This window comes from Lemur catta, chromosome 1 (assembly GCF_020740605.2).
Source record: "Lemur catta isolate mLemCat1 chromosome 1, mLemCat1.pri, whole genome shotgun sequence".
NCBI lineage: Eukaryota > Metazoa > Chordata > Mammalia > Primates > Lemuridae > Lemur > Lemur catta.
The window spans coordinates 249,510,397-249,535,112 of record NC_059128.1 but is presented as its reverse complement, the minus strand read 5'-3'; the positions used below and the strand labels follow the sequence as shown (position 1 = coordinate 249,535,112).

At 33.9% G+C, this 24,716-nt stretch overlaps 1 protein-coding gene and 1 pseudogene across 2 annotated transcripts in view; both read right to left on the bottom strand.

Moving 5' to 3' along the window:
• Positions 1 to 903: 903 nt before the first annotated feature.
• Positions 904 to 5,071, bottom strand: LOC123649454 (annotated as a pseudogene).
• Positions 3,311 to 24,716, bottom strand: part of VGLL3 (vestigial like family member 3) — a 47,382-nt gene continuing 25,976 nt past the window's right edge. For both annotated transcript variants that reach the window (XM_045540449.1, XM_045540450.1), the window contains exon 4: positions 3,311 to 9,265. In XM_045540449.1, coding sequence (XP_045396405.1) covers positions 9,222 to 9,265 — 44 coding nt within the window. In that variant the 3' untranslated portion in view covers positions 3,311 to 9,221. The remainder of the gene's footprint in view (positions 9,266 to 24,716) is intronic.

Below are 24,716 nucleotides of genomic sequence, written 5' to 3'. Positions count from 1 at the left end.
TCTCTGGAATCATCATAGCTGGAAGGCTACTCACAACAGGACTTTTCCTCTTCTTGCAATGACAAGCCTTAATGGAATTCGGCCTGCAGAGTGTCTGGGATGTGTGTGAGGATAGTATCAGATCAAGTCCAAGCAAGTTCCCTGAAGCTCAGCCTTTACAACATCGTGCAACTCAGAAACATTCCTTCGAGGCACCGCCCACCATTTCCAGTGGGAATCTACTGAAATGATTCTCTTGAAAGCAGCATGGAAGCAGGGAGGGGGATATTAAATTTGTGCTTTCAGAGGAGATTGTGGATGGGTGAGCGGGTGGAGACAGTGGGGGGAGGAATTAAAAGCAAAGATGGAAAAAATAACAACCACTGCCACCAAAATATTCTGCTTAAGCATGAGGGAGTACACCCTACAGCTGTTAGCACTGTTCAGCATATTTTGCATATTTATATATACCAAGTATTTCCAAACAGCCTTGTGTTTGTTTTAAAATCCCACACGGAGATGTCTGGTAAAGCTGTCACTGTAGAAGGCTATTTTCTTGGTGAAGTTTGCAAAACTGTTTTCAAAATTCTGTATATACATCATAAGCTGAGAAGAAGAGCCATTGCCATTAACCATTTCACAGAGAAATCTTAACTACTCCCCCTACCCATCAGACAGCACTCAGAACAAAGCACGCATGTTCTAAGACAAAAACGGTACCCCATTGATTGAAGCCAATTCATCTTTTAAAAAAAATTTTGTTTTAAAAAAAATGAAACACAGAACATCACCCAGTGATCCTTGGGTAGTCCTGAAGCTACCAAAGTGTGATTTTCATAATTGCTGATGACTCCCATCTTCAATTTACAGAGGAATTTTTTCCAGCTTTACTGAGATATAATTGACAAATAAAAATTGTATATATTCAAGGTATACAATGTGATGATTTGATACATGTATACATTGTGTAATGATTACCAAAATCAAATTAATTAACACATCCATCACCAGAGATTTTTTTTGTAAGAAAAATGATAAAACTGAGATGTCTCAAGTAGCCATTTTTTTTTTTTTTTTGGAAACATAAGACACCACAAAACCATACATTGCTCAATTGAAAAAGTTTAGTGAATTTTTGCAGGAGGAATGGGGTAGTTTAAAGCTATATTTTTCTTTTAGTAAGATCCACAAGAAAAGGATAGAGTGTCATGCTTAAAGGGGAACAGATTTTGTATTTTTTGGCAAGATATTAAATCCTCTGTTGCTATATTTGGCTCTCTGCAAATAGTCTCTTGTACAAGTGCAAAGCAAAGATCGATGCTGGTGTTCTTCATTCAGCCACAGCCAAACTTGGTATGGAAAGTAAAACAGTTGTTCTTGAGTGTTGTTTCTAACAAAGTCTTGCAGCTCATTTATTGATCAGCAGCATTCCAGAGCATGGATACCCACTTTACACATTAAATCTATCAAAACATGTTTGCTTTTCCATAATAGTTTTTCCACTGCTTAACTGATAGCAGATGGAATGATTCAATCTGGACAGAAGTGTTAAAGCTTCACCACGTCAATGTGGTCATATTTAGCTATTTAGTCAAATGTGTATAGGCAGGTCAAATGAGATGCTTGGAGACTTAGGACATCACAGGGGATGGGCATATGTTCCCAAAAAAGGAAACAAAACAATTAAATAGTAGTTGGTCGTCCCCAGAGAAAACACACTTCAGCTAGGAAGAATCTGCACAAGATGACCTTCTCTCCACCCCCAGAGAGTGCTCATCTTACACAAATACCACTTAACTCTTTGGATTCTGAGGCATCATAATAACTGCATGAAACATTTGAAATAGTGACTGGAATTTCCTTCATATACAGTTATTTAAGTGAATGAAGATGAACCTCCACACAAATACCCATGGGAACATTATGTATTTCTATTAATATTTCTAGTGAAATATTAAATCCTCCCCTCCACAACGCTGATATAAAAATGATCGAAGTCCAATGCTAATTATGGAACGTAGAATAATGGCTCCATGCCCTAGTCTCTAAAACCTGTGAATACGTTATCTTACATGGAAAAAAGGGCTTTACAGATGTAATTAAGGTAAAGGACCTTGAGATGGAAAGAGTATCTTGGACCATACAGGTGGAGTCAATGTAATCACATGGGTCCTTAAACATATAAGGGAGAGGAAGAAGAGAAGGTCAGAGTGATACCACATGAGAAGGTCCTGACCAGCAGTTGCTGGATTTGAAGACGGAAGGAGGCCATAAACAAAGTACTCAAGCTGAAAACAGCAAGGAAACAGTTTCACTCTTGGAGCACTCGTAAGGAATGCAGCCTATACCTTGTAGCCCACCAAGACAAGACCTTTGCCAAATATCTGACCCACAAAACTAGAAGATAATAAGTCTTCTTTGAAGCCATTATGGTTCTGGTAATATTTTACAGCAGCCACAAAAAACTCACACACTAATCTATCAAAAATACCACAAACAAGTAATGAGCTTTTGCTAAATTATTTCACTTGTAGTGCTGAGGGTCTACTCATTTAAATAATGATTTCCAGACTTTTGTACTTTCACATTAAAGATTCAGTTATTAAGAAAAGTCAATTAAAATATTCATTTAATAAGAAAATAATGTACATCTCTAACAGTATAACGAGATACCATTAGAAAAGTTCACATCTTAAGCATATAACCCCCCCTCAAAAAAAAACACTAAGGCATTTTGTATCTTAAAAGAATTATATTATTATATTGAGGTCAAAATTTAGTACTCCAGAAAATGTTAAAAAGGAAATCAATTGAAAATAACCTGCCCTTTTCTAGAGAGTCCAAGTAGAGAAACTCTAGCTTCCTTCAAAATACAAGCTCTTGGAATTCTCTTTTTCAGGGCCACTTTTTCAATGTCAATGAATTGTAGGAAACATTCTGTTTGTTTGTTTGTACTACTTATAGCAAGTTCACTGTCAACAAATGTAAAAACAAAGCGATAAAATGTATCTTTCCCAAAGGGTCAACTGATAACCTTAGAAGCATTATATTAAAAAAAATTCTCAGGATTTCTGAAGTTAAATAATTAATATAGCCCATTTTAGTTTCTCTTCCATTATAAACATTTATTTTATAATCCACTCCTCACTGTAACATATAAGTTCCTTGGCTCTAGAAATTAACCTCATAATTTAATAAACCTAAAATGTTGTAATTTCCAAAGATATGTACAAATTGCTTAATTGAATAAGGAGGAAACAAAAAGAGCTTTAGTTAATTGTCAAGAAATGCAGACCAAACCCAAATGCTAAATTAAAATAAAAACGTTCAGTTCACATTAAATTATTTATTGAACAAATTGAAGATAATGAGATTTGTTTTTATTACAAAGGCTTCCATCATCTTATATCATTAACACATAGTTATGAGACCTGCATTTGAAGAGTGATAGAAAGAAGAAAATGTCTCTCCCCAACCCCACAAAAAAATGGAAAAACATAATCTTATAATTATCTTATAAAGCCAAAAGTTTTCTGAATTACATATTTTTTGTTAATTAAAATGACAGCATAACTAAGATTAGTTAATTTCTTTTTTTGGAAATGTAAAATTAGGGTAGCATAATTGCTCATAGAACTAACAAATCTGGAATTTTCTTGCATTTCAATGCAGAAAGATAATATTTCTATTATTAGTTTGCAGTTCACCTAATCAAGTGACAAGTATAAAGTTCACCATACTGTGTATTTTTTTCACAAAAGCATTTCACCTTACCTAGATTTATATGATGAAGACAAATTGAATCCATATTTTCCTTTTAAATATATGCACATTAAAGTGATATAAAGAATTCACATGAAAATCTTTCCCTATATTGTATATCCTGCAAAACATATGGAATAGTATTTTTAAATCAAGTATGATATCCAAGATTTTACATATCCTAAGAAATTAAATCATGTGTGTAAATAATCATTACCTTTTGCTCTAGTCACAGCATAGAAAAAATGTACATCTCTAATAGTATAAAGTGATATCATTAGAAAAGTTCACATCTTAAGCATATAACAAAAAAAAATTAGGGATCTTGCATTTTAAAAGAATTATTCTTAAGTCAAAATTTAATAGTCCAGAAATTGTTAAAAAGGAAATTAATTGAAGCTGATTTGCCCTTTTCTAGAAGATGTCTTTGTTTACTTATACAATGGCATTGGTAAATTAAACTTAATTTATTAGAATTTCTTAGAACTTAAAAAGGAGATTCAGATAAATGTATTAGATCAAATTGACCACAATTTTAAGAGAATACCAGTTTGATCAATTATTTCAAACTATAAAAATATTTTTCAAACCAAGAAAAGCACAATGGACAATAAAAAAATAAGAAAATTAAGGTATTTTAACAGGAATGACTATCTCTATAGGTTGGAAAAGACTATTTCTATAGGATGAAATTCCCAGAGAGCACTAAAAGAAGAAAAAAACCTACTGAAAAATTCTAAAAGACTGTTCTGTGACCAATCTCCTAGTTACCAAGGAAATTAACATTTTGAAGCTATAGAGAATGAGGTTTCCTTGCAGACTCCACTCATACCCCACTTACCAGAGCCATCAACTTTTTTTATAGTTTATATATTTGTCTTCAACATACATTTTTGGATGAAAATTTTATCTAATTTTTCTAAACCATTTTAATAATATTTGCTATAGATTTAAAATGCTCTCTCTTCAACCTTTAAATGTTTTCAGAGAATAAATTGTAATTTCTCTCTCAGACAAGCCTTACTTTTTCTGGAAGATGTTCTTTTATCCTGGAGAAAAGAAAAATAATGAGTTTTTAGGGTCCTGTACATTAAAATTGGCAGGCTGATCTCATTTTGGACCTTATAGAGTTTCTGCTGTCCTTCTGTCCGTTTTGAAGGTGATCAATCACAGGAATTCGAACTGCCATCAATACCCTTTGTAACTGGAATGGTTCCAGTGAACTCTTTCCATCTTCAATAATTGACACAGTGTCAACATCTGCTTCCAATAAAGTTGTTTCTTTTTTCTCAAGCTGACTGAGATCGTAAAGAGTTCTGTTTTCCCCCATTTTCATGCAGAAGATTTTTTTCCACCATATTTTGCAACTTTTCCTCCAAGGCAAGTAAAAAAAAAAAAATTGGATAACTTCAAAAGAATATTCTTATTCCAGGTGACAAGGAAACCCAAAATATAACTGAAAAATGTAAATGTTGGTGGATTAATGACACTATCCCCATAATTTTGGAGACAGTAATCCACAGGGCCCTGGATAAATAAAATTTTGCAATGTGTAAGAAAACTCAGAGTTGGACCTACACACCACGGTTAATTTATTTTCTTTTAGAAATGGCATGTTAAAAAGTCAGAGCGAATAAAGAAATTAACATTTTATCTCCCACACCTAGTAGGAGGAAAATACTCTCTTTGCAATAATTTCTTACAGAAAAGCAGTCATATATCTACTTGGTTGCTGCAGAAATGGATATGTAAAGAGAAGAGAAGAGATGTTTGGGAGCTCAATTTTAATGACCTACTTACTCAACTAATAGACATTTCTGGTGGCTGTTATTTATTGGACATCTAATATGAACCAGACAATTGATTATATATATGTAATCAATATATATATATAATTTTCCAACTTTAACAGCTGGCTGGTTAGGCATTATTCCACTTTGTTCATGAGATAAATAAATGAAACCCAAAATTACACATTAAATTGTGGTTAAACCAGAATTTAGACAATGGCTTAATATCCAACCTCTTTTCAACTAATTCATTCTGCTTCTCTATTAATCCCCTAGTCAAATCTCTGACATACGTACGTACTTTCCTTTTTCTGTCACTCATTGGCTTAATTCAGCGAATTCTGCTTAACAAAGGGATATTCAGTAAGGGATAGAATGCAGTTTCTTGAAATATAGTTTCTGATCACCACTTTAAGTTACAAATACAACATTAAACCAGACAATAAATTCAAAAGCTAGATTTTGCCACATATTCTTCAAGTCTTAGAAGAGGAATGGACAAGTACTATTTGCATAAAGAATAACAAGCTCCTCAAGGGTATTTGTATATGGTGCCTAGAATTTTTTTAAAGTGTTATAAATTAAAAAAAATTAATTTCTCAATTACTTGCAACCCACTAGTTCTTGTTTTCTGAATTTTAGAGCAATCTTGGCCATTTTTGCTTAACATAAAAATATAAATAATCTTAACAGGAAGAGAAAGAAGAAAAGTTAGAGGGGGAGATAAGAGAGGATGGTTAGCCTTAAGAATATACACTTGTTCCTAGAAAGTGTAGAGGCTCTTTTCAAATTAACAGTGAAGGACCAAATAACCTGTTTGGATCCTAACTTGTCAACATCACGTTATTCCTCAGCTTCTGATAGTTCAATGACAGAAGCACAGTTTAGATTTAGAGTAAATGAAATGATTTTGTAGGGTCTACTTCACAGGTCTTTAGAAAACTAAATGAAGTTTAACTCATAAAATAGTCAAAGATAGAGTGGTTTTGAATAAAACTGGGGAGGCAGGTGGTAGCCTCCAATAAAGCAGTTTGGAATCCTTTAAATACAACAGCATCATTTTGATGTGAGAAAACCAGATTCAGAGAGTGATAGCATTTTAGACTTTGAATTCAGAATATGATGCTAAATTATAAACTATTTTCTTTTATAGCTTCTGGTGGTAATGGTAATATGGTCACAGCAAGAGGATGCCAGACAATTATAGAGATGTCCTCATTCTCTTTCTGCTTATATTTTGATATACACTTTTGGTGTGTCACTGTGCCAACAATACCTGGGTCCTGTTTCAAAAGGGAGAGCTCATTTACAAATCTTTTCCATGTACATCAGAATGCAGGTTCCCAACCTTTCTTGGGTTCCCAGAGCCAAAAAATGTTTTATCTGTTAGCAGGAGGGTCACAGAGCAAAGTCTAAATTCAGGGTGAAGCCATCTAATAATTATCTGCTCTCTGTCTTCAATTTAATTCAGTGGAGAATAAAAAAAAGGAGCAAGAAGTAAATACTTTACTTCTCTTCTTAATTGGGAAAAGCCAATTGAATGACCTGAATGCGTTCTAGTATGAAACTGTTCTGAAATAAACTGCAAAGAAAGTTAGTAGGTTCCAAGGGAAGATGAGTCAAATAAATAAATCTCAGTGAGTCACTGCATAGGAACTGCTGAATACTTGTAGTTGAAAACTCAGGAGGACACAAGACAAAACAAATTTTATAGAATCATTAAACTCTGTGCTCCACATATTTGGGAAAATTACAGATAAAACAATTGTATCAAATCAAATTGAAGACAATTTAACCAGGCCAATCCCTAGAAATTTAAGTTTATATTATTAGTGAGTGGAAGATTCCTTAATTTCAGACCCTACATTAGTAAAAATGTGCACACTGTGTTACAGAGAGTCTAGTTAAGAAGCAAAGTACAAAGTAATAAGAATACAAGGAAGTGTATAGGTTTATAATTCACATGATGCACAAGGAAAGAAAATTCATGCATAAAATATAGCCAAGGGAAATATTTGAAAATTATCTGTGAAAACTCTGCTTAGCTAAGCATGTTGTGTTGTTTGTGTCTAAAATGTTCACAAACATAATATACACAATTAAAAATGGAAAGTGGCATTTCACTGAACATGCTATTTCATGTGGGTGGGGAGAAAAATGGGAGAATGTGAGAAACTCTTTATCTAAGAAAACGTCTATATTACATCAACATTTTACATCACTTATCTCTGGAAGCAGCTGGAGGAAGTAATGGACCTTGCCTTTAAAGTCCTTAAATTTTCAGTAACTGCTATTTTCATAATCCTACTCTTTTCCTATCAGTGGCTTCATGATAATTCCAACTTCACTTTATTTAGATCCTGAGGGCCATGTCAAGTTGAATCCTCAAATTTTCAATTTTTAACCCCATTTCAATAATTGTAGCATACATTTAAATCCAAATATAAATTTCACTTTGCCCTAAAATTTTTTCTTAAAAAGAATTATATCAGATAAAACAGGATTTAAACCAAAAAAATAAAGACTTGCAAAATCCTATGGTTAGAATACTATGTATAGAATATATTATTTTTCAGTTTATAATGATGGGTGACATTATCAGAAACAACCAGAACTTTATTATGGATCTAGTACCTTCCTCCAAACTCTCTCAAGGAAAAAAAAATCCACTTACAATATGACTTTTTAAATTGCCATGAATGAAAAATTAGAAACAAGAAAAATAAGTCACTGGCACTCATAGGTAGTGTGGTTAAATTTAACCACAGTAGTCATATATAACCTCTGGTTTCATTTGTTAAAGTTGGACAGATGAAGAAGAAAATTATTATATTCTAGTCAAACTCTCCATCTGATTGAAAATTTATGAAAATTTCTTCTTAGTCAATTTCCACCTTACTCTTTGGGAAAAATCAAAGTAATAAAATATTCTTTCTTTAGTGTGGCCATTAAAAAAACTTTTCAAGCTATACATGTAATTCAAAATTAATTGAGCTACCATGGAATTAAATCTTTACTGAGATTCAACATGAAAACAATACTGCATTGGTTTGGCTATGGCATATATCTACTTTTGTAAAAAGAAGAAAATATCAAACACTTGAGGTAACCTAGAAAGCACAGACAGATAATATCACAGACATCTTAAAGATAAGCATTTTAAACATTTTTGCCAGTGCTTCTCTGAGAGCAAGTTCTTTAAACAGAACTCAACAATTTTTACAATATTAAAAAAAAATACATCCCTCAAATATAGCCCATCAATGCTAAACCAAACATTCTGTATTTCTATAAAAATAGATGCACATAGAGCTACAAAACTGTATTCCTGAAAGAAAGAGCATTTTAATCTGTAGTTCATCATTTCCTGACAAGGTGGTTGGTTTAAAAGAAAAATCAAAATGAAACAAAAACCATATATTGATAAAAGCAAGAAAACAGAAAGAGTTGCACAGCTGGCAAAGGCTCAGATGAGGGAAAAACCAAACAAAACTGCTTTTCTTCAATGTCCAGAACGCACTTTGCTTTCTCAAGAAAAGGCTCAAAACCAAAGTTTACTGCCTGATACTTCCTCTTCTTCCATATCTGTCATGTCCTGTGACCCATTGCAGAGTGGAAAATCCTGACAGCATCTTTTCCCAGTGGGCCCTTGGACTCATGCTGCAACCTGATTCGCTAATACTGGGTATTTCAGTACCATGGTGATTCCTTGCTCTTGTCTTGATGCTGTAGACCTAGATCACAAAGGGAAAATGAAAAACATTAATACCTATAACACTCAAAAAAGAGTGTAACCTGTGATGCATTGGGCAGAAACCAAAAAGATAATGCAGGCAACTGTAAGGTCTGACCTGAGGACAACCTGCTCTCTAGCCAAATTCTGTACTTGAACTGACAATTTTCAAAAAGCCAACCAACACAGTATGTGACAAAAATGCTAGCTGGACTAGAACAGGGCAAATTCTTTGCTTTGGTTTTTATTTTCTTGGAGTATTAGTGATTAGTAAATAAAATATAATAAAATAAAGGAAATCTTTTGTTTTCAAAAGAAGCTGATATTAGGAGAAAAAAAGACATTACCAATCTTTGGTGCATTTAAGCAGTGTTTCAATTAATACTTTGAGCAACAATCAAAATGACTCTTTTAGACTTAAGTAATGAATAAATTTTGTGATTTTGAAATGTATTCCACAGTGGCACTGCTCTAAATTATAGTGAACAATTAGACGTAGTTAAAATGGAGTGTACTGTTGTCAGTAAAATAAATATAGTTTCTTTATAGCTAATAGCACAAACCTATACGCTATTTATTAATTTATTTATTTTATTACATCTTCCTCCAGGAAGTGTTTAACATCTTAAAAAATCTATGCTACCTAGCAAAAAATTAAAATTTAGAAGAAAATTTAAAAAAATAATGATGAAAGGAAGTCATGTAAACATAGATTAATTCTAACTCAGAGTTAATTCCAAATTAAAAGTAAAATCAGGAAGAAATTTATCAAAGAGAAAACATAGAAATGGATCTCGAATAGTTAATTGACTAATTTCTGATATGGATAATTCGTACGGCACCTTTAATTTACACCCTATTGGTTTTGTTTTGTTTTTCTATCCATCTTTATTGAGATATAACTGACAAACTTAATTTTTTATATTTAAGGTGTGTAACAAGATGCTTTAATGTACTTATATATTATGAAATGATTATCACAGTCTAGTTAGTTAACACATCCATCACTTCTTTCAGTTCCCTTTATTTTTGTATCTGTTGTATAATTGTTTGGATGAATGAAAATGCAGAATAAATAGCTTAAGTTGCTCTGAAGTGGTTCAGAACCATATACCAAAAGGCACAGTGAAGCCTTTTAAACAAGTGGGTAGAAATATGGCATGATTGCTATTGTGTGGGAGCAAGGATCTCAGGCTGTTTTCTTGATCCTTAATCTAAACTGTTGTACATTTGGGCTGGATGTCACAAACTGAATAGTTAAATGAGCCAGTATGGTTTAAGTTTTTATTGTTACTAAAAGAACATTTCTTGTCCCTCAACTTGTCAAAGAATTTTATACAATAATGGGTGTCATTATAAAACTAGACACAATTAATTATTGAATGGAAACATTAAGACAACCTACAAAGCAAGTTACATAAAGCGAGAGAAACAAACAGGACATGTAGAAGAACCTCATAAAATTACAAGTTACAAGCTGTGTACTATACGGCATTTGTGTACCTGGATAAGGCAGCACTTCCTGAATGCCAAAAGATTGGTTACATCTTTATTTTTTTCTCAAGTGTACTGATATTAGACTTGATACACAGTCAATAGTTTTTCTTTCCCATTTCAAAATAAGAGGAGGAGGGAGATGAAAGAGGAGAAAGAGGTGGAGGAAAAGAAATAAAAGGATCTGGAGTATATCAACTCACTTTAAGTCCACTTAATTCATTTTCAAATGACTTTCTGGTTAGAATAATTTGCAACCTAACCTAGTCTCTATTGGGTAACTCTTATAATTTAAACCACCTTTACAGACAATCTGCTGACTATATAAATATTTTTTTCATTATTAAAACGTCTCATCTTCTGTATGACTCAGTATTTCCACACTTGAAGACTGCATCAATCTACAGAATGTCAGCACTGCAAGTCATGAATACTGTTGTAATCATCAAGTGGTCTGAGTGTCTCTTTTTTCCTTTGAACTAAAGGCAATTTCTAGTTTGCATTGCAAAGACATATGACTCCTTCAAAATCACGTGAGCTTTTTCTATGTTGGACAAGTATTGCATTACTTAAGATAGCCCCAAATTTTCCAACCAGAATAACAGAAGTCATTCTCTCTTCAATTTTTTGCGTCTACGTCTTTGCATCACTGCAACGCAAATCTTAAAAAGTCAGTTATCTATAGCCTAAAAATATGTGAAATATCTAATGGAAACTTGTGGTTTAGCTTCTTATTGGTGATAGGACAAAAATCAAACCTTTGCTTTAATTACCAGGCACTCATTTCTGTAAATCTCAAAATAGGCATACACAAAGTACAAGAAAATGAAGAAGCACAAGGAAAGACCCCTCAAATAAGTTGCAACAGAAAAGCTGGACTATAATTTTTTTTTTCGGTAAGGCAATTGGTGAAGGTACATCAGGATACTTGAGAGTCAACCAGTACATTTAGTTTTTCCCAGCAAAGTAGATGGGAACAAAATTGTTACCCCATGATCCTTATGTGGTCTACATGTATTTGGGATTTCCCGTGAATTTTATGGCCAGAAGAGAATCCACTTTGCTACAAATTTTGCTCCTATTCAGGCTTTTTTTGGATCCTCACTTCCCCGACTCAAACTTCCATGAAATTAGTTGATAACATATCCTGAGATTTATTCGCTGGCTGTCTGAAAACACTCCTGTCTACTTTCTTTATATTAGTAATTTAATTTTGCTTTTATTGTTTAGTCTGTGAGATTTTCAGTAGGAAAAAATCATAAAGATGATGTTATCTAACATTTTCTTAGGGCCTAAATAAATATACCAGGCACTGTGCTAAGTGCTTTACATGTGATGTCACATTTGATACTATAATCATATCCATTTTACAAACAAGCAAATTGCAACAGAGAAGTGATGCAATTATCAAGTAGAGCTGAGATTTTAAAAGAAGCAGTCTGATGACAGAGTCAAGGATCTTAACCACAACATATGTGCTCACCTTATATGAGATATATTGGCTGTGGTTTGTGGCACTGGCCTATATTTCCCCAACACCCCCAAGTCAAAATTCTCTCACAAAATCTATTCAAGAAAAAATCAATAGATTTTTATACTCTTTTTTGCACTGTTGAGAAATAGCCCAATTTAACAGAATTGATATCAAGACTAACAAAATAGCTCTCTTAGTGATTTTTTAAAAACTACACATCTGTCATGTTTTTCCCAAGATGTAATAACTGATTACATAGTAGTTTGTTACACTTCAGATGAAGACTCCTTCAATGGTATAATAAGCATATGTCATGTTAACTGCTGTTTTCTATATGTATCTTTGATTTAACCACTCCACCCCTGACAGACTTCCACAGTGTGAACTTTTAAGACATAGGGTGCCCATTTGACTCATGAAGAGGTTGTCAGAAATGGATCAGGGAACAAAGACATCAAACCGTTGGCTTTAGAGTTCGAGAGTCTGAGATTCAGTGAGAAGAATAGCTAAAAGGAAATGAAAGCCCATAGACCCGTTTCTCCAGTTCAATTCCAACACTACTACCACCTGACCACCAAAAGAAAACGAAAAAAAATTAGACCCAGGAAGAGAGCAAAGAAAGTATGAACATAGAAAAGAAACTTAGGATAACCAGGGATAAGTGAAAAGTCCTAGTCAAGGAAGAGGATTACAGTATGATTTTCCTTTAAAATTTGAAGCATCAGACAGTCTTAGTCCATTCTGGCTGATATGCCAAAATACTATAAACTGGGCAGCTTATAAACAACAAAAATGTTTTTATCACAGTTCTGGAGGCTGGGGAATCTAAGATAAAATTTCCAGCAGATTTGCAGTCTGGTGAACACGTGCTTTCTGCTTCACAGAGGGCACCTTGTCATTGTGTCCCCCCATGGCAGAGGGAGCTAGGGACCTCTCTCAGGCATCTTTTGTAACAGCACTGATCCCCTTCGTTAAGGCTATGCCCCCATGACCTAATCTCCTCCCAAAGACCCCACTTGCTAATATCAGCATCTGAAGGGGTAGGTTTTCAACATATGAATGGGGAGATGCATAACAATTCAGATCCCAGCACTGACTACATATAGCAAGGCATCATGATTCAGTTTCTAGCTAAGATTTCAGAGATTCACCTCTTGCAAAAGGCTATGGAAATAAAGAACTAGAAATGGCAACAGGTTGTGTCTGAGCATGAAAGGCCTGTAAACTCCCACTGACCTCCCTAGCTTCCCTCAACTCCTGGGTGTTTTGTCAAAAGATGTCAAAGTTCCCACGGGTCCCCCAAGAAGGGTATAGAAGTTAACTCTGAGAAAGTGCTGGTGGGCTTGCCCTATTTCCCACAGCTGTGATGTGGGTTTGCCACAGCAGAAGAGTTAGCATAGGCCAACCCCCTCCTCAGATGAGCATCTTAGAGGGGTCACAAACACTAGGAAGCTAAACTCAAATAGGAGAAATTTAACAGGCCATTATTGGGGCGAACACTGTACAGAGAATGCCCAGAGAAAAAGACTGGAGGAAGAAGGTATATTTGGAAACAATGAGGTTAAGAATGAAATGACAGAACCAAGAAGCAGACAACTCATTATCTCACAATTCATTTTTTGCGGTATGAATCTCTCTCTAGGAATACAGAGGCACCCCTAAGGAGAGGCTGAAGGAAGAATCTGAAAAGAGGTTTCAACTCTAAATGGGATTTTCGTTTAAACTGAAAGCAATGAAGATATCATTGGAATGAACTAAGATTAACCAGAATTGATGAGGTTAAGTTTTCTACCATTAAGCAGAAATAATAAATAAAAATTGGGCAACTGAAAAAGTTACACTCCTGCACAGCTGAGTGTTAGGGAGTGTTTGAATGTCAGAGTCAGATCCCACTAAAAAAACATGTCTCACCTCTAAAGAAGCATGATCATTTGACAATACCACTGACCACAGCTCAATGTGTAAGTAAGCTGAATATGCTTCAAGTTAATTTTATTGCTGAAGATAAAAGAGATAACCATATGATGGGAAACATGCTGTTGATAAAAAGAGAGGAAAATAGGAACAGAAAGCCTAGCAGTGTGGGAGAAATATTTATGACCTAAAAGTAAAGAGTGTACTTAAATGAATAAAAATAAACTTCATTTCATAGATATTGAGTCAAAAAAACATTTGAATCACAGTGGTTGCTATTAGACCACAAGAAGCTGGTAGCTTATTTCTATAATAAAAAAAAATGAATCCCCTGCTTCACTCATGCTCTAATAAAGATAAGTCATACTTATTATAAAGCTAAATATATACTACACTATGTCAGATGCTGTATCAAAATATCCAGCCTTTGCCAACAACTTGACAGCTAGCATTGACACATTGACAAATGATCACAAACAAAAAGATACAAGAGACAGTCATATTATTTTCTATTACTCTATGAAATTATCATTGTCAATGACCATACAACTGCATTTGTTTGTCTAAGTCCCGCGGCAATCAGTTTAAATAAATACTGGTTAAGAATTTCTAAATAAGATCTATGTGGGGGTAATAACTTAACCCTAACGAGAGAAAAGAATAAGAGTGGGAGCTATCCAATTTGGGAACTATGATTTCATTTCAGGTGAATATCAAGATAAAGCCTATATAACCAACATGGAGAACTGCTTTTATTGTTTTTAAACCTTTTTTCAATCTCTCAACATCATAGAATTATTGCTTGAAAATCAAGCTAAATAGCATTTAAAAGTAAAAATCCTACAAAATATTCTATAATCAGACAACTTCCTGAGTGAGTATATTTAGGCTCTACTTACATACTCACACCAGTATTGCTCAGTTCACCATAAGTATTATCTTGGAAAACCATTCCGTGTCAGCATGTATAGCTATCCTTTTAAAGGGTTGTACAATATTTATTTGTCAGTATGTTATTACCCAGTTCTCTATAGATGTGCATCATTTGGATACACACACATGTACAAATTTGCTTTTTACTTATGTGAATATTTTAAGAGTTAAACATAAATTCCTGAAAATATATCTGTATAACTGCTGAATCTAAGCATATGCACATTTACATTTACATATTTAATTGTGGTGGCTAAATGCACTCAGGAATTTTGTACCAATATTCATACTTTTTCACTACTTAAGATTATTAGTATAGATTAAAAGTATCTGATTGTTTCGTTTTGAATTTCTGTCACTATTAGTGAAGCCGAACATTGTGTGATTAAGACATTTCTTCCTCTATATTTTAACTTTGGCCAAATTCTTATGCTTTTTAAAAAATGATTTACTCATTGATTTCTAAATGTTTCTTGTATATTAGGCATACTAGCAATTTTCCTCCATGTATTGCAAATGTTTTTGCCAGTCTGATGACTTAGTATACCTCCATATTTAGTATGTAAATGTTGGACAATAATTCTTTTTGAGGTCATCACAAATAAGATGTATTTTTGTTAAACCAGACCAAAGATTAAATTTATTATGATACTTTAATTACAATATTCTCTTATGGTTACAATTCTTGCACACTAAAATCATTATAAAAGATACTAGCGATGGCAGCATAATAATTTTCTAGCAGAGGGAGATTTTTCTGTGTATAGAAATGTTTTCTCTAGGCACATTTAGAATTCACTTAAAATCTCGACCTAGGAGCACTGTCAGACACAATGAGGTTAAAAACTGCCTGAACTTGTCAAAATGTTTTTAAGCTCATGCTCAAAAAAGAGGTAGAAATGTAAAACCCACTGAACCTTATGTTACTAGGAGACCATAATTCACTGTGTTATTGTAAGAAGTACAGCACCTGCACACCTGAGGCAAATGTTGCAGGTGACAGGCAGTTCAGTGCCCAGGTGTTTCTCCTTGTTTGTGTTTTCCCAGGCCCAGACAGCAAGCTACTTAATTCTGTCTGGCCTCTCAGAACCTTTCTCCCTCCAAAACAACAAACTCTCCTGTGTACAGAACCTCTAGTCTTTGTCTTTAGTGACACCCACTCCCTCAGAGTTGTACACATTATAACGCCCAGCTGGAAGGTAAATTGGCAAGTGCTTAAAGCATAAGGATATGAAGTTACAAATATGATCCAATCATTTAAAAACTGACCTTGTGAACAAATATAAAATATAAATTGCAGAGCTTGGGTTTTCTTTTAATCCTAGTGGCAATTTACCAGGCTCAAAATTTGAATATCAATGTGACAGATAACCTCTTGGGTAATAGAAGCTGGAGACCACAGGTGCAATATGGAATTTAGACACTGCTTACCAATTCAGTGACCTCAATTTCTAAAGCAGGTATAAAAAAAAAAACAAAAAAACTTTGAAGACAGAGACAAAGAATAAAGGAAGAAGGGAGTGGGGAAAAGTGGAATGGAATACTGTCTGTAATTTTTTCTACAGACTTCTCCCAGAACTGGAGAGGAATAAGACCAAAAAAATGCTTGGATCACTTATTGTAACTGAAACCACAAGTTATAATACTCTCAAGAGATTCTAACTATCCAGACATCTGTTGGATAACAAATGCAGCCAAACATGCATCTTTAAAGAGGTTTCTAGGTTATACAGTGACAGCTTTACAATCCAGAAAATAGATAATCCAACCAGAGAAAGAGCTAATCTGGATTCATTGCTTATCCACAGAAACCTAATTAAGGATACATCACCACCACAGGAAACATGGTACCTGGGAGTATGAGTTATTTAAAGACTCCCAAATTTTAAGAAACTACTTCAGACTTCTCAAATACAAATATATTTTAGATACCCATTTGGTTTAAGTAATCAATCTCACCATTAAAGCAAAATATATTTGAAAAATATTCAGTCAGAATGAAATATATTGTATTTATATCAATTCCTGCATTGACACTAGAAACTTTTCATCTCACTTCTATGGGATGGAAGCACAAGCTTGCTCTCTGACATGTTCCAGAAGAATCTGTCTAATCCAAGCAAACATAAATAGGGCTTCTATGATTATGAAGATGCTAAGGATCACCTGATACTGCTCAAGTAAAGCAGGCATGAAAATTAGCATCAGAACACATGCTTGTGGTCAAAAAATCATGAAGTTAAATCCCCATTATAACAGGCTGTGTCCAAAAAAATAAAAAAAGAAGAAGAAAAGAAAAGAAAAAACAGCATATTTTGCCACTCATCGGTCCTTTACAAGATTTTTTGGTCATCTTTTTGCCAAGGAATTCGGAACATGTTGGCCTTTCAGTGTTTTGATTAGTTCTCCATTGAGAATCACACCAGAATTACTCAGGAGTTTTTTCAACCTCTATAACTTCCTTCTCCAATAAGCAAATCAGTGTCTTTTGGAAAGATATGGTATGGCATTGCCTAAACTTATTTGCAGTTTTTAAGAAAACATTTAAGAAAGCAAAAGATGCTATCCAATTTAGATACCAATTTACATAGTAATCAAACCTTAAAACTCATTTACAAAATAAATACTAAAATGAAAAATGCATCAGTTTTGATTCACAACTTTTAAAGATTAGTATGTATTAATGACATTTTGGTGAGTATAATTCATAGTCCGACTTTCTTTTTCTATACATAAAATTTCATTTTGATTTATATGAGTGACAAGGATTATATTTGAACAGTACATAAGCATAATGGGATAGGGGGTTTTTTTAGTACCATCTCATTCCAAATGGCAGAGTATTCTGATAGAGAAACTATGTTTAAAATTTTCTTGAAGATGTACATCCTGCTATCCCCTCAAACCCTTATCTTCTTTATTCTTTACCCCATCTCTCTCATTGTCTGCCCAACCGACACAAAAGCAACCAATTTTCTTTGTATCACAAATACCAGCAAACATCACTCTCAGCAATTTAACTCCAAAAAATATCACTGTTAATCTTCAAGAACAGAAATGAATTAACTTAGACACAGACAAAAAATGGCAGAGGCATTCAAAGCTTGCATCAATTTTTCACAATGCCTCATATCTCCAATGTGAATTTCTTTTTGTGTTTGCAATGCACTATATTTATTCAGAATCACGACAGCTTTCATTCTGTGTCATATCACCATCTAGAAAACACAAACACATACATTAGATCATTGGGATCTCCCAGCTGTGTCAAGGCAGGAAGTGTTCTCTCCATTTTTCATCTGAGGAAGAGAAGGAACTGAGAGGTTACAGCCTTGCTCAACATTCTGCAGCTAATAAGTGGTGATATACATTCACTTATTAGCTACATAAGATTGAGAATCTATTTTTCAGTCCTCTTTTCCATGTACATATCGCTGGACACATTTCTACATCTCTGCAAAGATTAAAGATCCCTACATTGACCATCATTTTTATGAGCCCCTAAGTGATTTGGGGAAAGGGAGTAAATTACTAATGATTAATGTCTCTTTCTTCTCTCTTTCTCCTTGTCTGCCTCTTTTTTTCTCTTTCTCTCTCTCTGAACACACACACACAGCTATGGACATGCATAAATATGTATATTGTTTCTTCTTCTAAAATCCTTTTCCCTCTCTTCTCCTCAAACTCATATTAGTGACCCTAATAACGGCAGCTCCAAAAGAAAACACAATTTGACAAGCTAGTTTTCTTTGTTTTCATTGAATTATATGTGCCTGCACATACCATGCAAAAACACATACAGAATTTTTGTCATCCTTTTTCCTCAATAAAGGCATGTGTGCTTTTCTGCATCTTGTTTTTTTCAATCGGTGATAGCGCATGGAACACAGTTCGCTCATGGACCCCCCTCTTGATGACAGTTACTCAATTCTAGCTTGTTTCTTACTATGAACGTTGTCACAATAAACATATTTGTATTTAATACATACATCCTCATAAGCTGTTGCTTGTATTGTATGGTGTCTATGTGGAGTAGACTCAAAGGAATAAGAATGTTGGACCAAGGTTTATAAGTGTTTGTAACATTACTATATTTTTAAGTTTATTTCTTTAAAAAGCTACACTCTTTAATTTTCTTGGCATTTTCTCTTACCAAGATGTCTTCTACAAGGATTCCAATTTACATATGCACAATTATTTGTATTATTATGCAAGCACATCCTAAAACATTCATAATTCTCTCAAAAGTCTCCTGCACATGCTCTATCAAGTGGGAGGCAAATCCCCATGTTTTGGGCACTGTGACAATATACCACCCTTCTATGCAGGAAGGCCCCTAGAACAGCATGGGCACGATATCTACATGGCTTGCAGAGAGCAGAGGAAATTTCATTAAGGTCTTGTAGAATGCAGCCATGGATATTTGAAACTGACAGCAGTGCTCTGGAATGCATTTCTCCCTTCTGATTCACCATCCAGTCACTTTTCATGCAGATCTTGCTATCTGGCTGGGATCTCTTGGCATTTTGCATGTATCTCAAAGATGGTTTCCATTACCCTTCTGGTCACGAAATTGTCATTCTGTACACATGCCCTATACAGCTAACACCATTCAAGAGTTTGTAAATATTTTAACATAACTTTGATAGTTTTTTCCGTTAGTGGAAAACAGTCTTATGACATATGCCAAAGAAAAATAAAACAGTTTTGTAGAAAGTGTGAAGCAATCAGTTGTTGATTAGTAGAATCTTTATTATTACCAAATCATAATAAACTCAACAACACAAAAAAAGTTCAGAGAAAGTATTTCCATTAGTTCATAAACATTCTGCCTAGTATTTTTTTAATCGGTAAAAAATACTTTTGCTTTGTGATTTTTTTAACAAAAAGATTCTAATTAAGATACCCTAAGTGAGATAATGTCCTAAAAGTAGTATCCAAAAATCTGTAAATCTTTATTGAATAGCACTACTGTCACTGAAAAATTGTATAATCCTAGGGCTGGCTTCTATATGAACATGTTAATGTCTCTACCTACTGAGATCAAATAATTAGAAATAAACTTCTATGCCTATTATATTTTTATTACCATTAAAGAAAACTTCCTAATTTCCTAATCATGTATATACTAGTATTGTCAAGAAAGGCTTTAATGAATCTCAAACCCCATAAACTTCCAAATTCAGATGGCTAATGTATGTTCCATGAGAAGAGGTGAAGCGGAAAGGAGGTGAACCACTTTTAGTTGAGCATCTACAATATATGTTACTTTGCTGCCCTAAGATGAAAAATGCCACAGTGCTTGTATACTTTAAGATAAATCATACCATCCTGTTAATTATCTTTGTGGCTCTTCAATGACCCCTCTCCAAATTTACTACATCTCTTTTTCATTGTAAATCCTGGAATTGGAGCATTATGATATCAAGTAAATATTCATGGGTCTTGAGTTGGTAACTCTTGGTTTTCTTTAGTTCTTGTTTGTAAATATAAATGGTCAGAAAGAGAAATCATTTCTAAGAGGTTATTGGATATAAAACTCCTTAACTTTAGTATCATTAATACCCCAATGAAATTAACAAATTAGTACCATATTTAAAAGGGATCTTAAAATAGTTTTGCCAAGTTATCCAGAGAACTTTCATGCAATCAGTCTTTTCTGTTCAGGTGGGTTAGCACCACACCACTTACAAGAAAGTATGAGTCTTGGGATGTGATCATGTTGTGGCAAATTTACAGGTGAGATGGAAAAGCAAGTGGTAACTTGATATCCATCTCTCTTTCATGGAGAGAAACTGCCTCTCCATTTGCTACTCTAGTATATTAGCTATTTTTCACCATGCTTTATTTTATTTCTTGTATTTAATAAAGCAAAGATATATATGTTTCTACTAATGGATTTCACTATAAAGCATTGTTATGATACCAAACATCAAGATCTTACCCACTAAAGCAGTGTAATTAGCCCATTTCAAAGTGAATACTATATAAGAATTTTGAGGAAATATAATTACAACTTAAATCCCATTAAAATACAGTTTTTGTCATTTATGAACAAGGATGCTGTCACAGAATATTCAGATTAGAAGAGTCAGATTAAATCAGAATTTTTGATGTAAACATAGCTTACTGGCCTTACACCATAGATAATTCAGAAAACCATTTAATGTGATTCTACTTGTATGATATTATCAAACACAAGGTGGCCATGAAGAGAAAAGAATAGATAAAAAGAACTTTATGTACTCTTAACTTCCCCCATGTTGCTCGTGTTACCTATCTAATATCAAAATTTAAGCCATCAGAGAATTTTCCCAAGTTTCTTAGAGTAATTCTATTCACAGGTTAGAGAATCAGGCCTATTGCTATGAAAGCCTCTTCAGAAATAATCCAGTTTATGCTTCAACATCTGAGAAAATACTCGAAACCCAGCTCCCTGTATTTATGAAAATTTTTGTGGCCTGCATTTTGCAATAATTTGTGGATCTAGTAGCTATTGTAATTTTGTTTTTCTTTGTTTGGCAAAAGCCAGTGTCCCATTCTGTGATATACAATCTTGATTGCGCTTGATATCTGAAGATATCTTGGTTAGTGAGAGATGAACCAGATAGCGTTCAATATCTGGCTATAATCATAGTTTGGGACAGTTTCATCCAATGATTCACTCATTGAATTCGCTCATTGAATTAGGCTGCTACTTATGCAAATTTATGACTAATAATCATAAGATGAGTTTTTTGGGAAGCCAGAAGGTACATCAGCAGTATATTTATTCCTTTTAAGCTCTAGATTTAATGGATCTGTGATATAGTACAGAATGTTGTTTTGTTTAATTTAATTCCAGGTTGCTAAATGTTATCTAGGAAAACGTATATGTATATCTCAATTCTAAGCTGTTTATGTATATCCTATATTTCATTATTGTGACATTCCTCAAAGTAAAAAAAGAAATTATAACAAAATGTTAGCTAAAATAACATGAGGGATCCTAAGAAAAATAAATCTGTGGATCTACAGATGAAAACAATCTCATGCCATGAGCAGCTTGTGTTTATAAAGAAGGAGTCACACCACAAAGCATGTCTCCTTTTACTTTTGGTAAATTTAAATATAGTGGATGAAGTGGAAATTATAAATAAAGTCAACTTTGTATTTCAGTAAAAATGCCTCATTAACAAATCTTGAAAAATTGATTCAAACTGGCTGAAATGTGCAAGATTGTATGTCTTACATTACATAAATTATTGTCAATAACAGGAAATAAGAATGACAACATTTCAGTAAAATGCACTGTATGTTTATAACCACCGCAAGGTGACTACTAGGTCAGAATTCACTTAATGTCATCAGTAAAAAGTCTAATGATAAGAAGCAGCATTTTCTCGCACTCACATGTGCATCTGATAATATGTTGTACACAATCACAAACATTTCCACATTTAATTCTTCTTCCTGACACACAAAGGGGCCCAGTACAATACTCTAAGGTTGCTGAAATTAGTCCTCTGTATCCTGTGACCCTCCTTTCTTCATCTTACCATTCTAGGTATTATCTCTGACCCCACCTACCCTTCTTAACCTATGCCTCTTCTCAGCAGCTTAATGCAAAGTGAGAGTTACTCATAAAAGTTGAAAACTGCAGCTTTTATAATAGGGAAGAAAATAAGCTAAATAGCATTTCCCAAAGAGCATTCCATGAAAATTTAATAAGCATGCTGTAAACAAAATATGCCCATAAGAACATCAGAGTAGAAAAATCTCCTATGAAACACAATTTAACATGTTTCTTTACTGCAGAATGTGTAAAAGCCTTTTATATGCTGTAGTGAATTGTGGTCTCTAAGAGAGGTATATAGCAGGCAATACTGACAAATTCATTAGACTATAGACCTTTTCTTTTTTTCATTAAGCCCATATCATTATTATTATTTTTCTCATGGAACCCATCAGACTCTGTTTTGAGACTGCTGAAGGAAAAGGAAAAAGTCTATTTTGAGATTTGTAGTAATAGCCTCTTGGTAAAGTTGGGCACTTTTCATGTGGAGGGAAGATACAGGTGACTTACAACCACAACACACTAATAAATACAAGGTATTTGTATGTAATACCTGTTCAACAGTTACAGTGAACCAGGCATGACAGCAAGTAGAGTCAGGACAACGGTGAGGGGAGTAAAGAGCCCTGAGGGCAAAATCTAGGGAGGCACTCACTTGTACAGGCCTGACAATGAGGACCCCTTTCAATTTTGTCATTCTCCTCACCACAGCTAGCCCTTCAGAAAAGATGGACCATTTCATTTCATTCTTATGGAAGAGTTTTGCCTACCAAACCTCAGAACTCTATTGTGATATGCTATAATTAATTTTAAAGCATTAAACATTTAAAAAATTTAAATTTAAAAAAATTTAAAAATTAATTGAAGATATAATAAATGCTCTTGGTAAAGTTCCAAAAATTCAAAAACATATAAAATTAAAATTTAGTTTCTCTCAACCCTACAATTCTACTCTTAGATATATATCCAAGAGAAGTGAACTAAGTTCACACAAAAACTTGTACACAAGTGTTCACAGAAGTATTATTGATATTAGCCAAAAAGTAGAAACAAACCACATAACCATCAAATGATGAATGGACAAACAAATATGGTACTATCTATCCCATGGAATAGTATCCATCCCTAAAAAGTAATCAAGTTATGATACATGCTACAACGTGGAAGAATCTTGAAAACACTATGCTAAATGAAAAAAGACACAAAAGGCCACATATGGCATGATTCCACTTATACAAAATGTCCAAAACAGGAAAATCCACAGAAGCAGAAAAGAGATTAATGGTTGCCAGGCATAGGGGTTGGAGGGAATTGAAAGTGACTCCTATTGAGGCGATGAAATGTTCCAAAATTAGATAGTGGAGATGGTTGCACAATACTGTGAATATACTAGAAAACCACTGACTTGTGTTTGTGAAAATGAGGAAGTATATGACACCGTGAACTATATCTAAATAATATTTTAAAAGTTAAAAAAAGTGAAAGTCTGCCTACATTCCCTTGTACAGCTAAAATTTATATAGAGTACATGTTTTATCCCAGATACATTTGTAAATGCTTCACTGCATTAACTAATTTAAATCCTTGAAACAATCCTATTAGGCACCTTTTACAGATAAGGAAGTTGAGGTACAATGAGGGTTAAATCCTTTGCCCAAAGTCTGCTTTTTGTTTTTTTTTTTTTTGGTAAGTGACAGAGCTGGGCTTATAAAGTCAAGAAGTCTGGCTTCAAACCTCAGGATACTCACTAACTTATCAGGAGTAACTACCATTAAAAGTTAGGAGTGTACACTTCCAGATTATTTTCATTGAGGGAGTGCATGTGCCCATATGTATGAATGTTTGTGCAGAAAAGAAACATTTCACACAGATATTATTCTAGGGCTCAGTAACTACCCACAGGCCAAATCTGGTCAACCTCCTGTTTATGCATAGCCCATGAACTAAGATTGGAAAAATGGGTTTTCCATTTTTAAATGCTTGAAAAAGAAGAGGACAAAAAGAAGAGAAGTATTTCACGACACATGGAAAGTACACAAAATTAAAATTTCAGTGTCCATCAATAAAGTTTTATTGGAACAC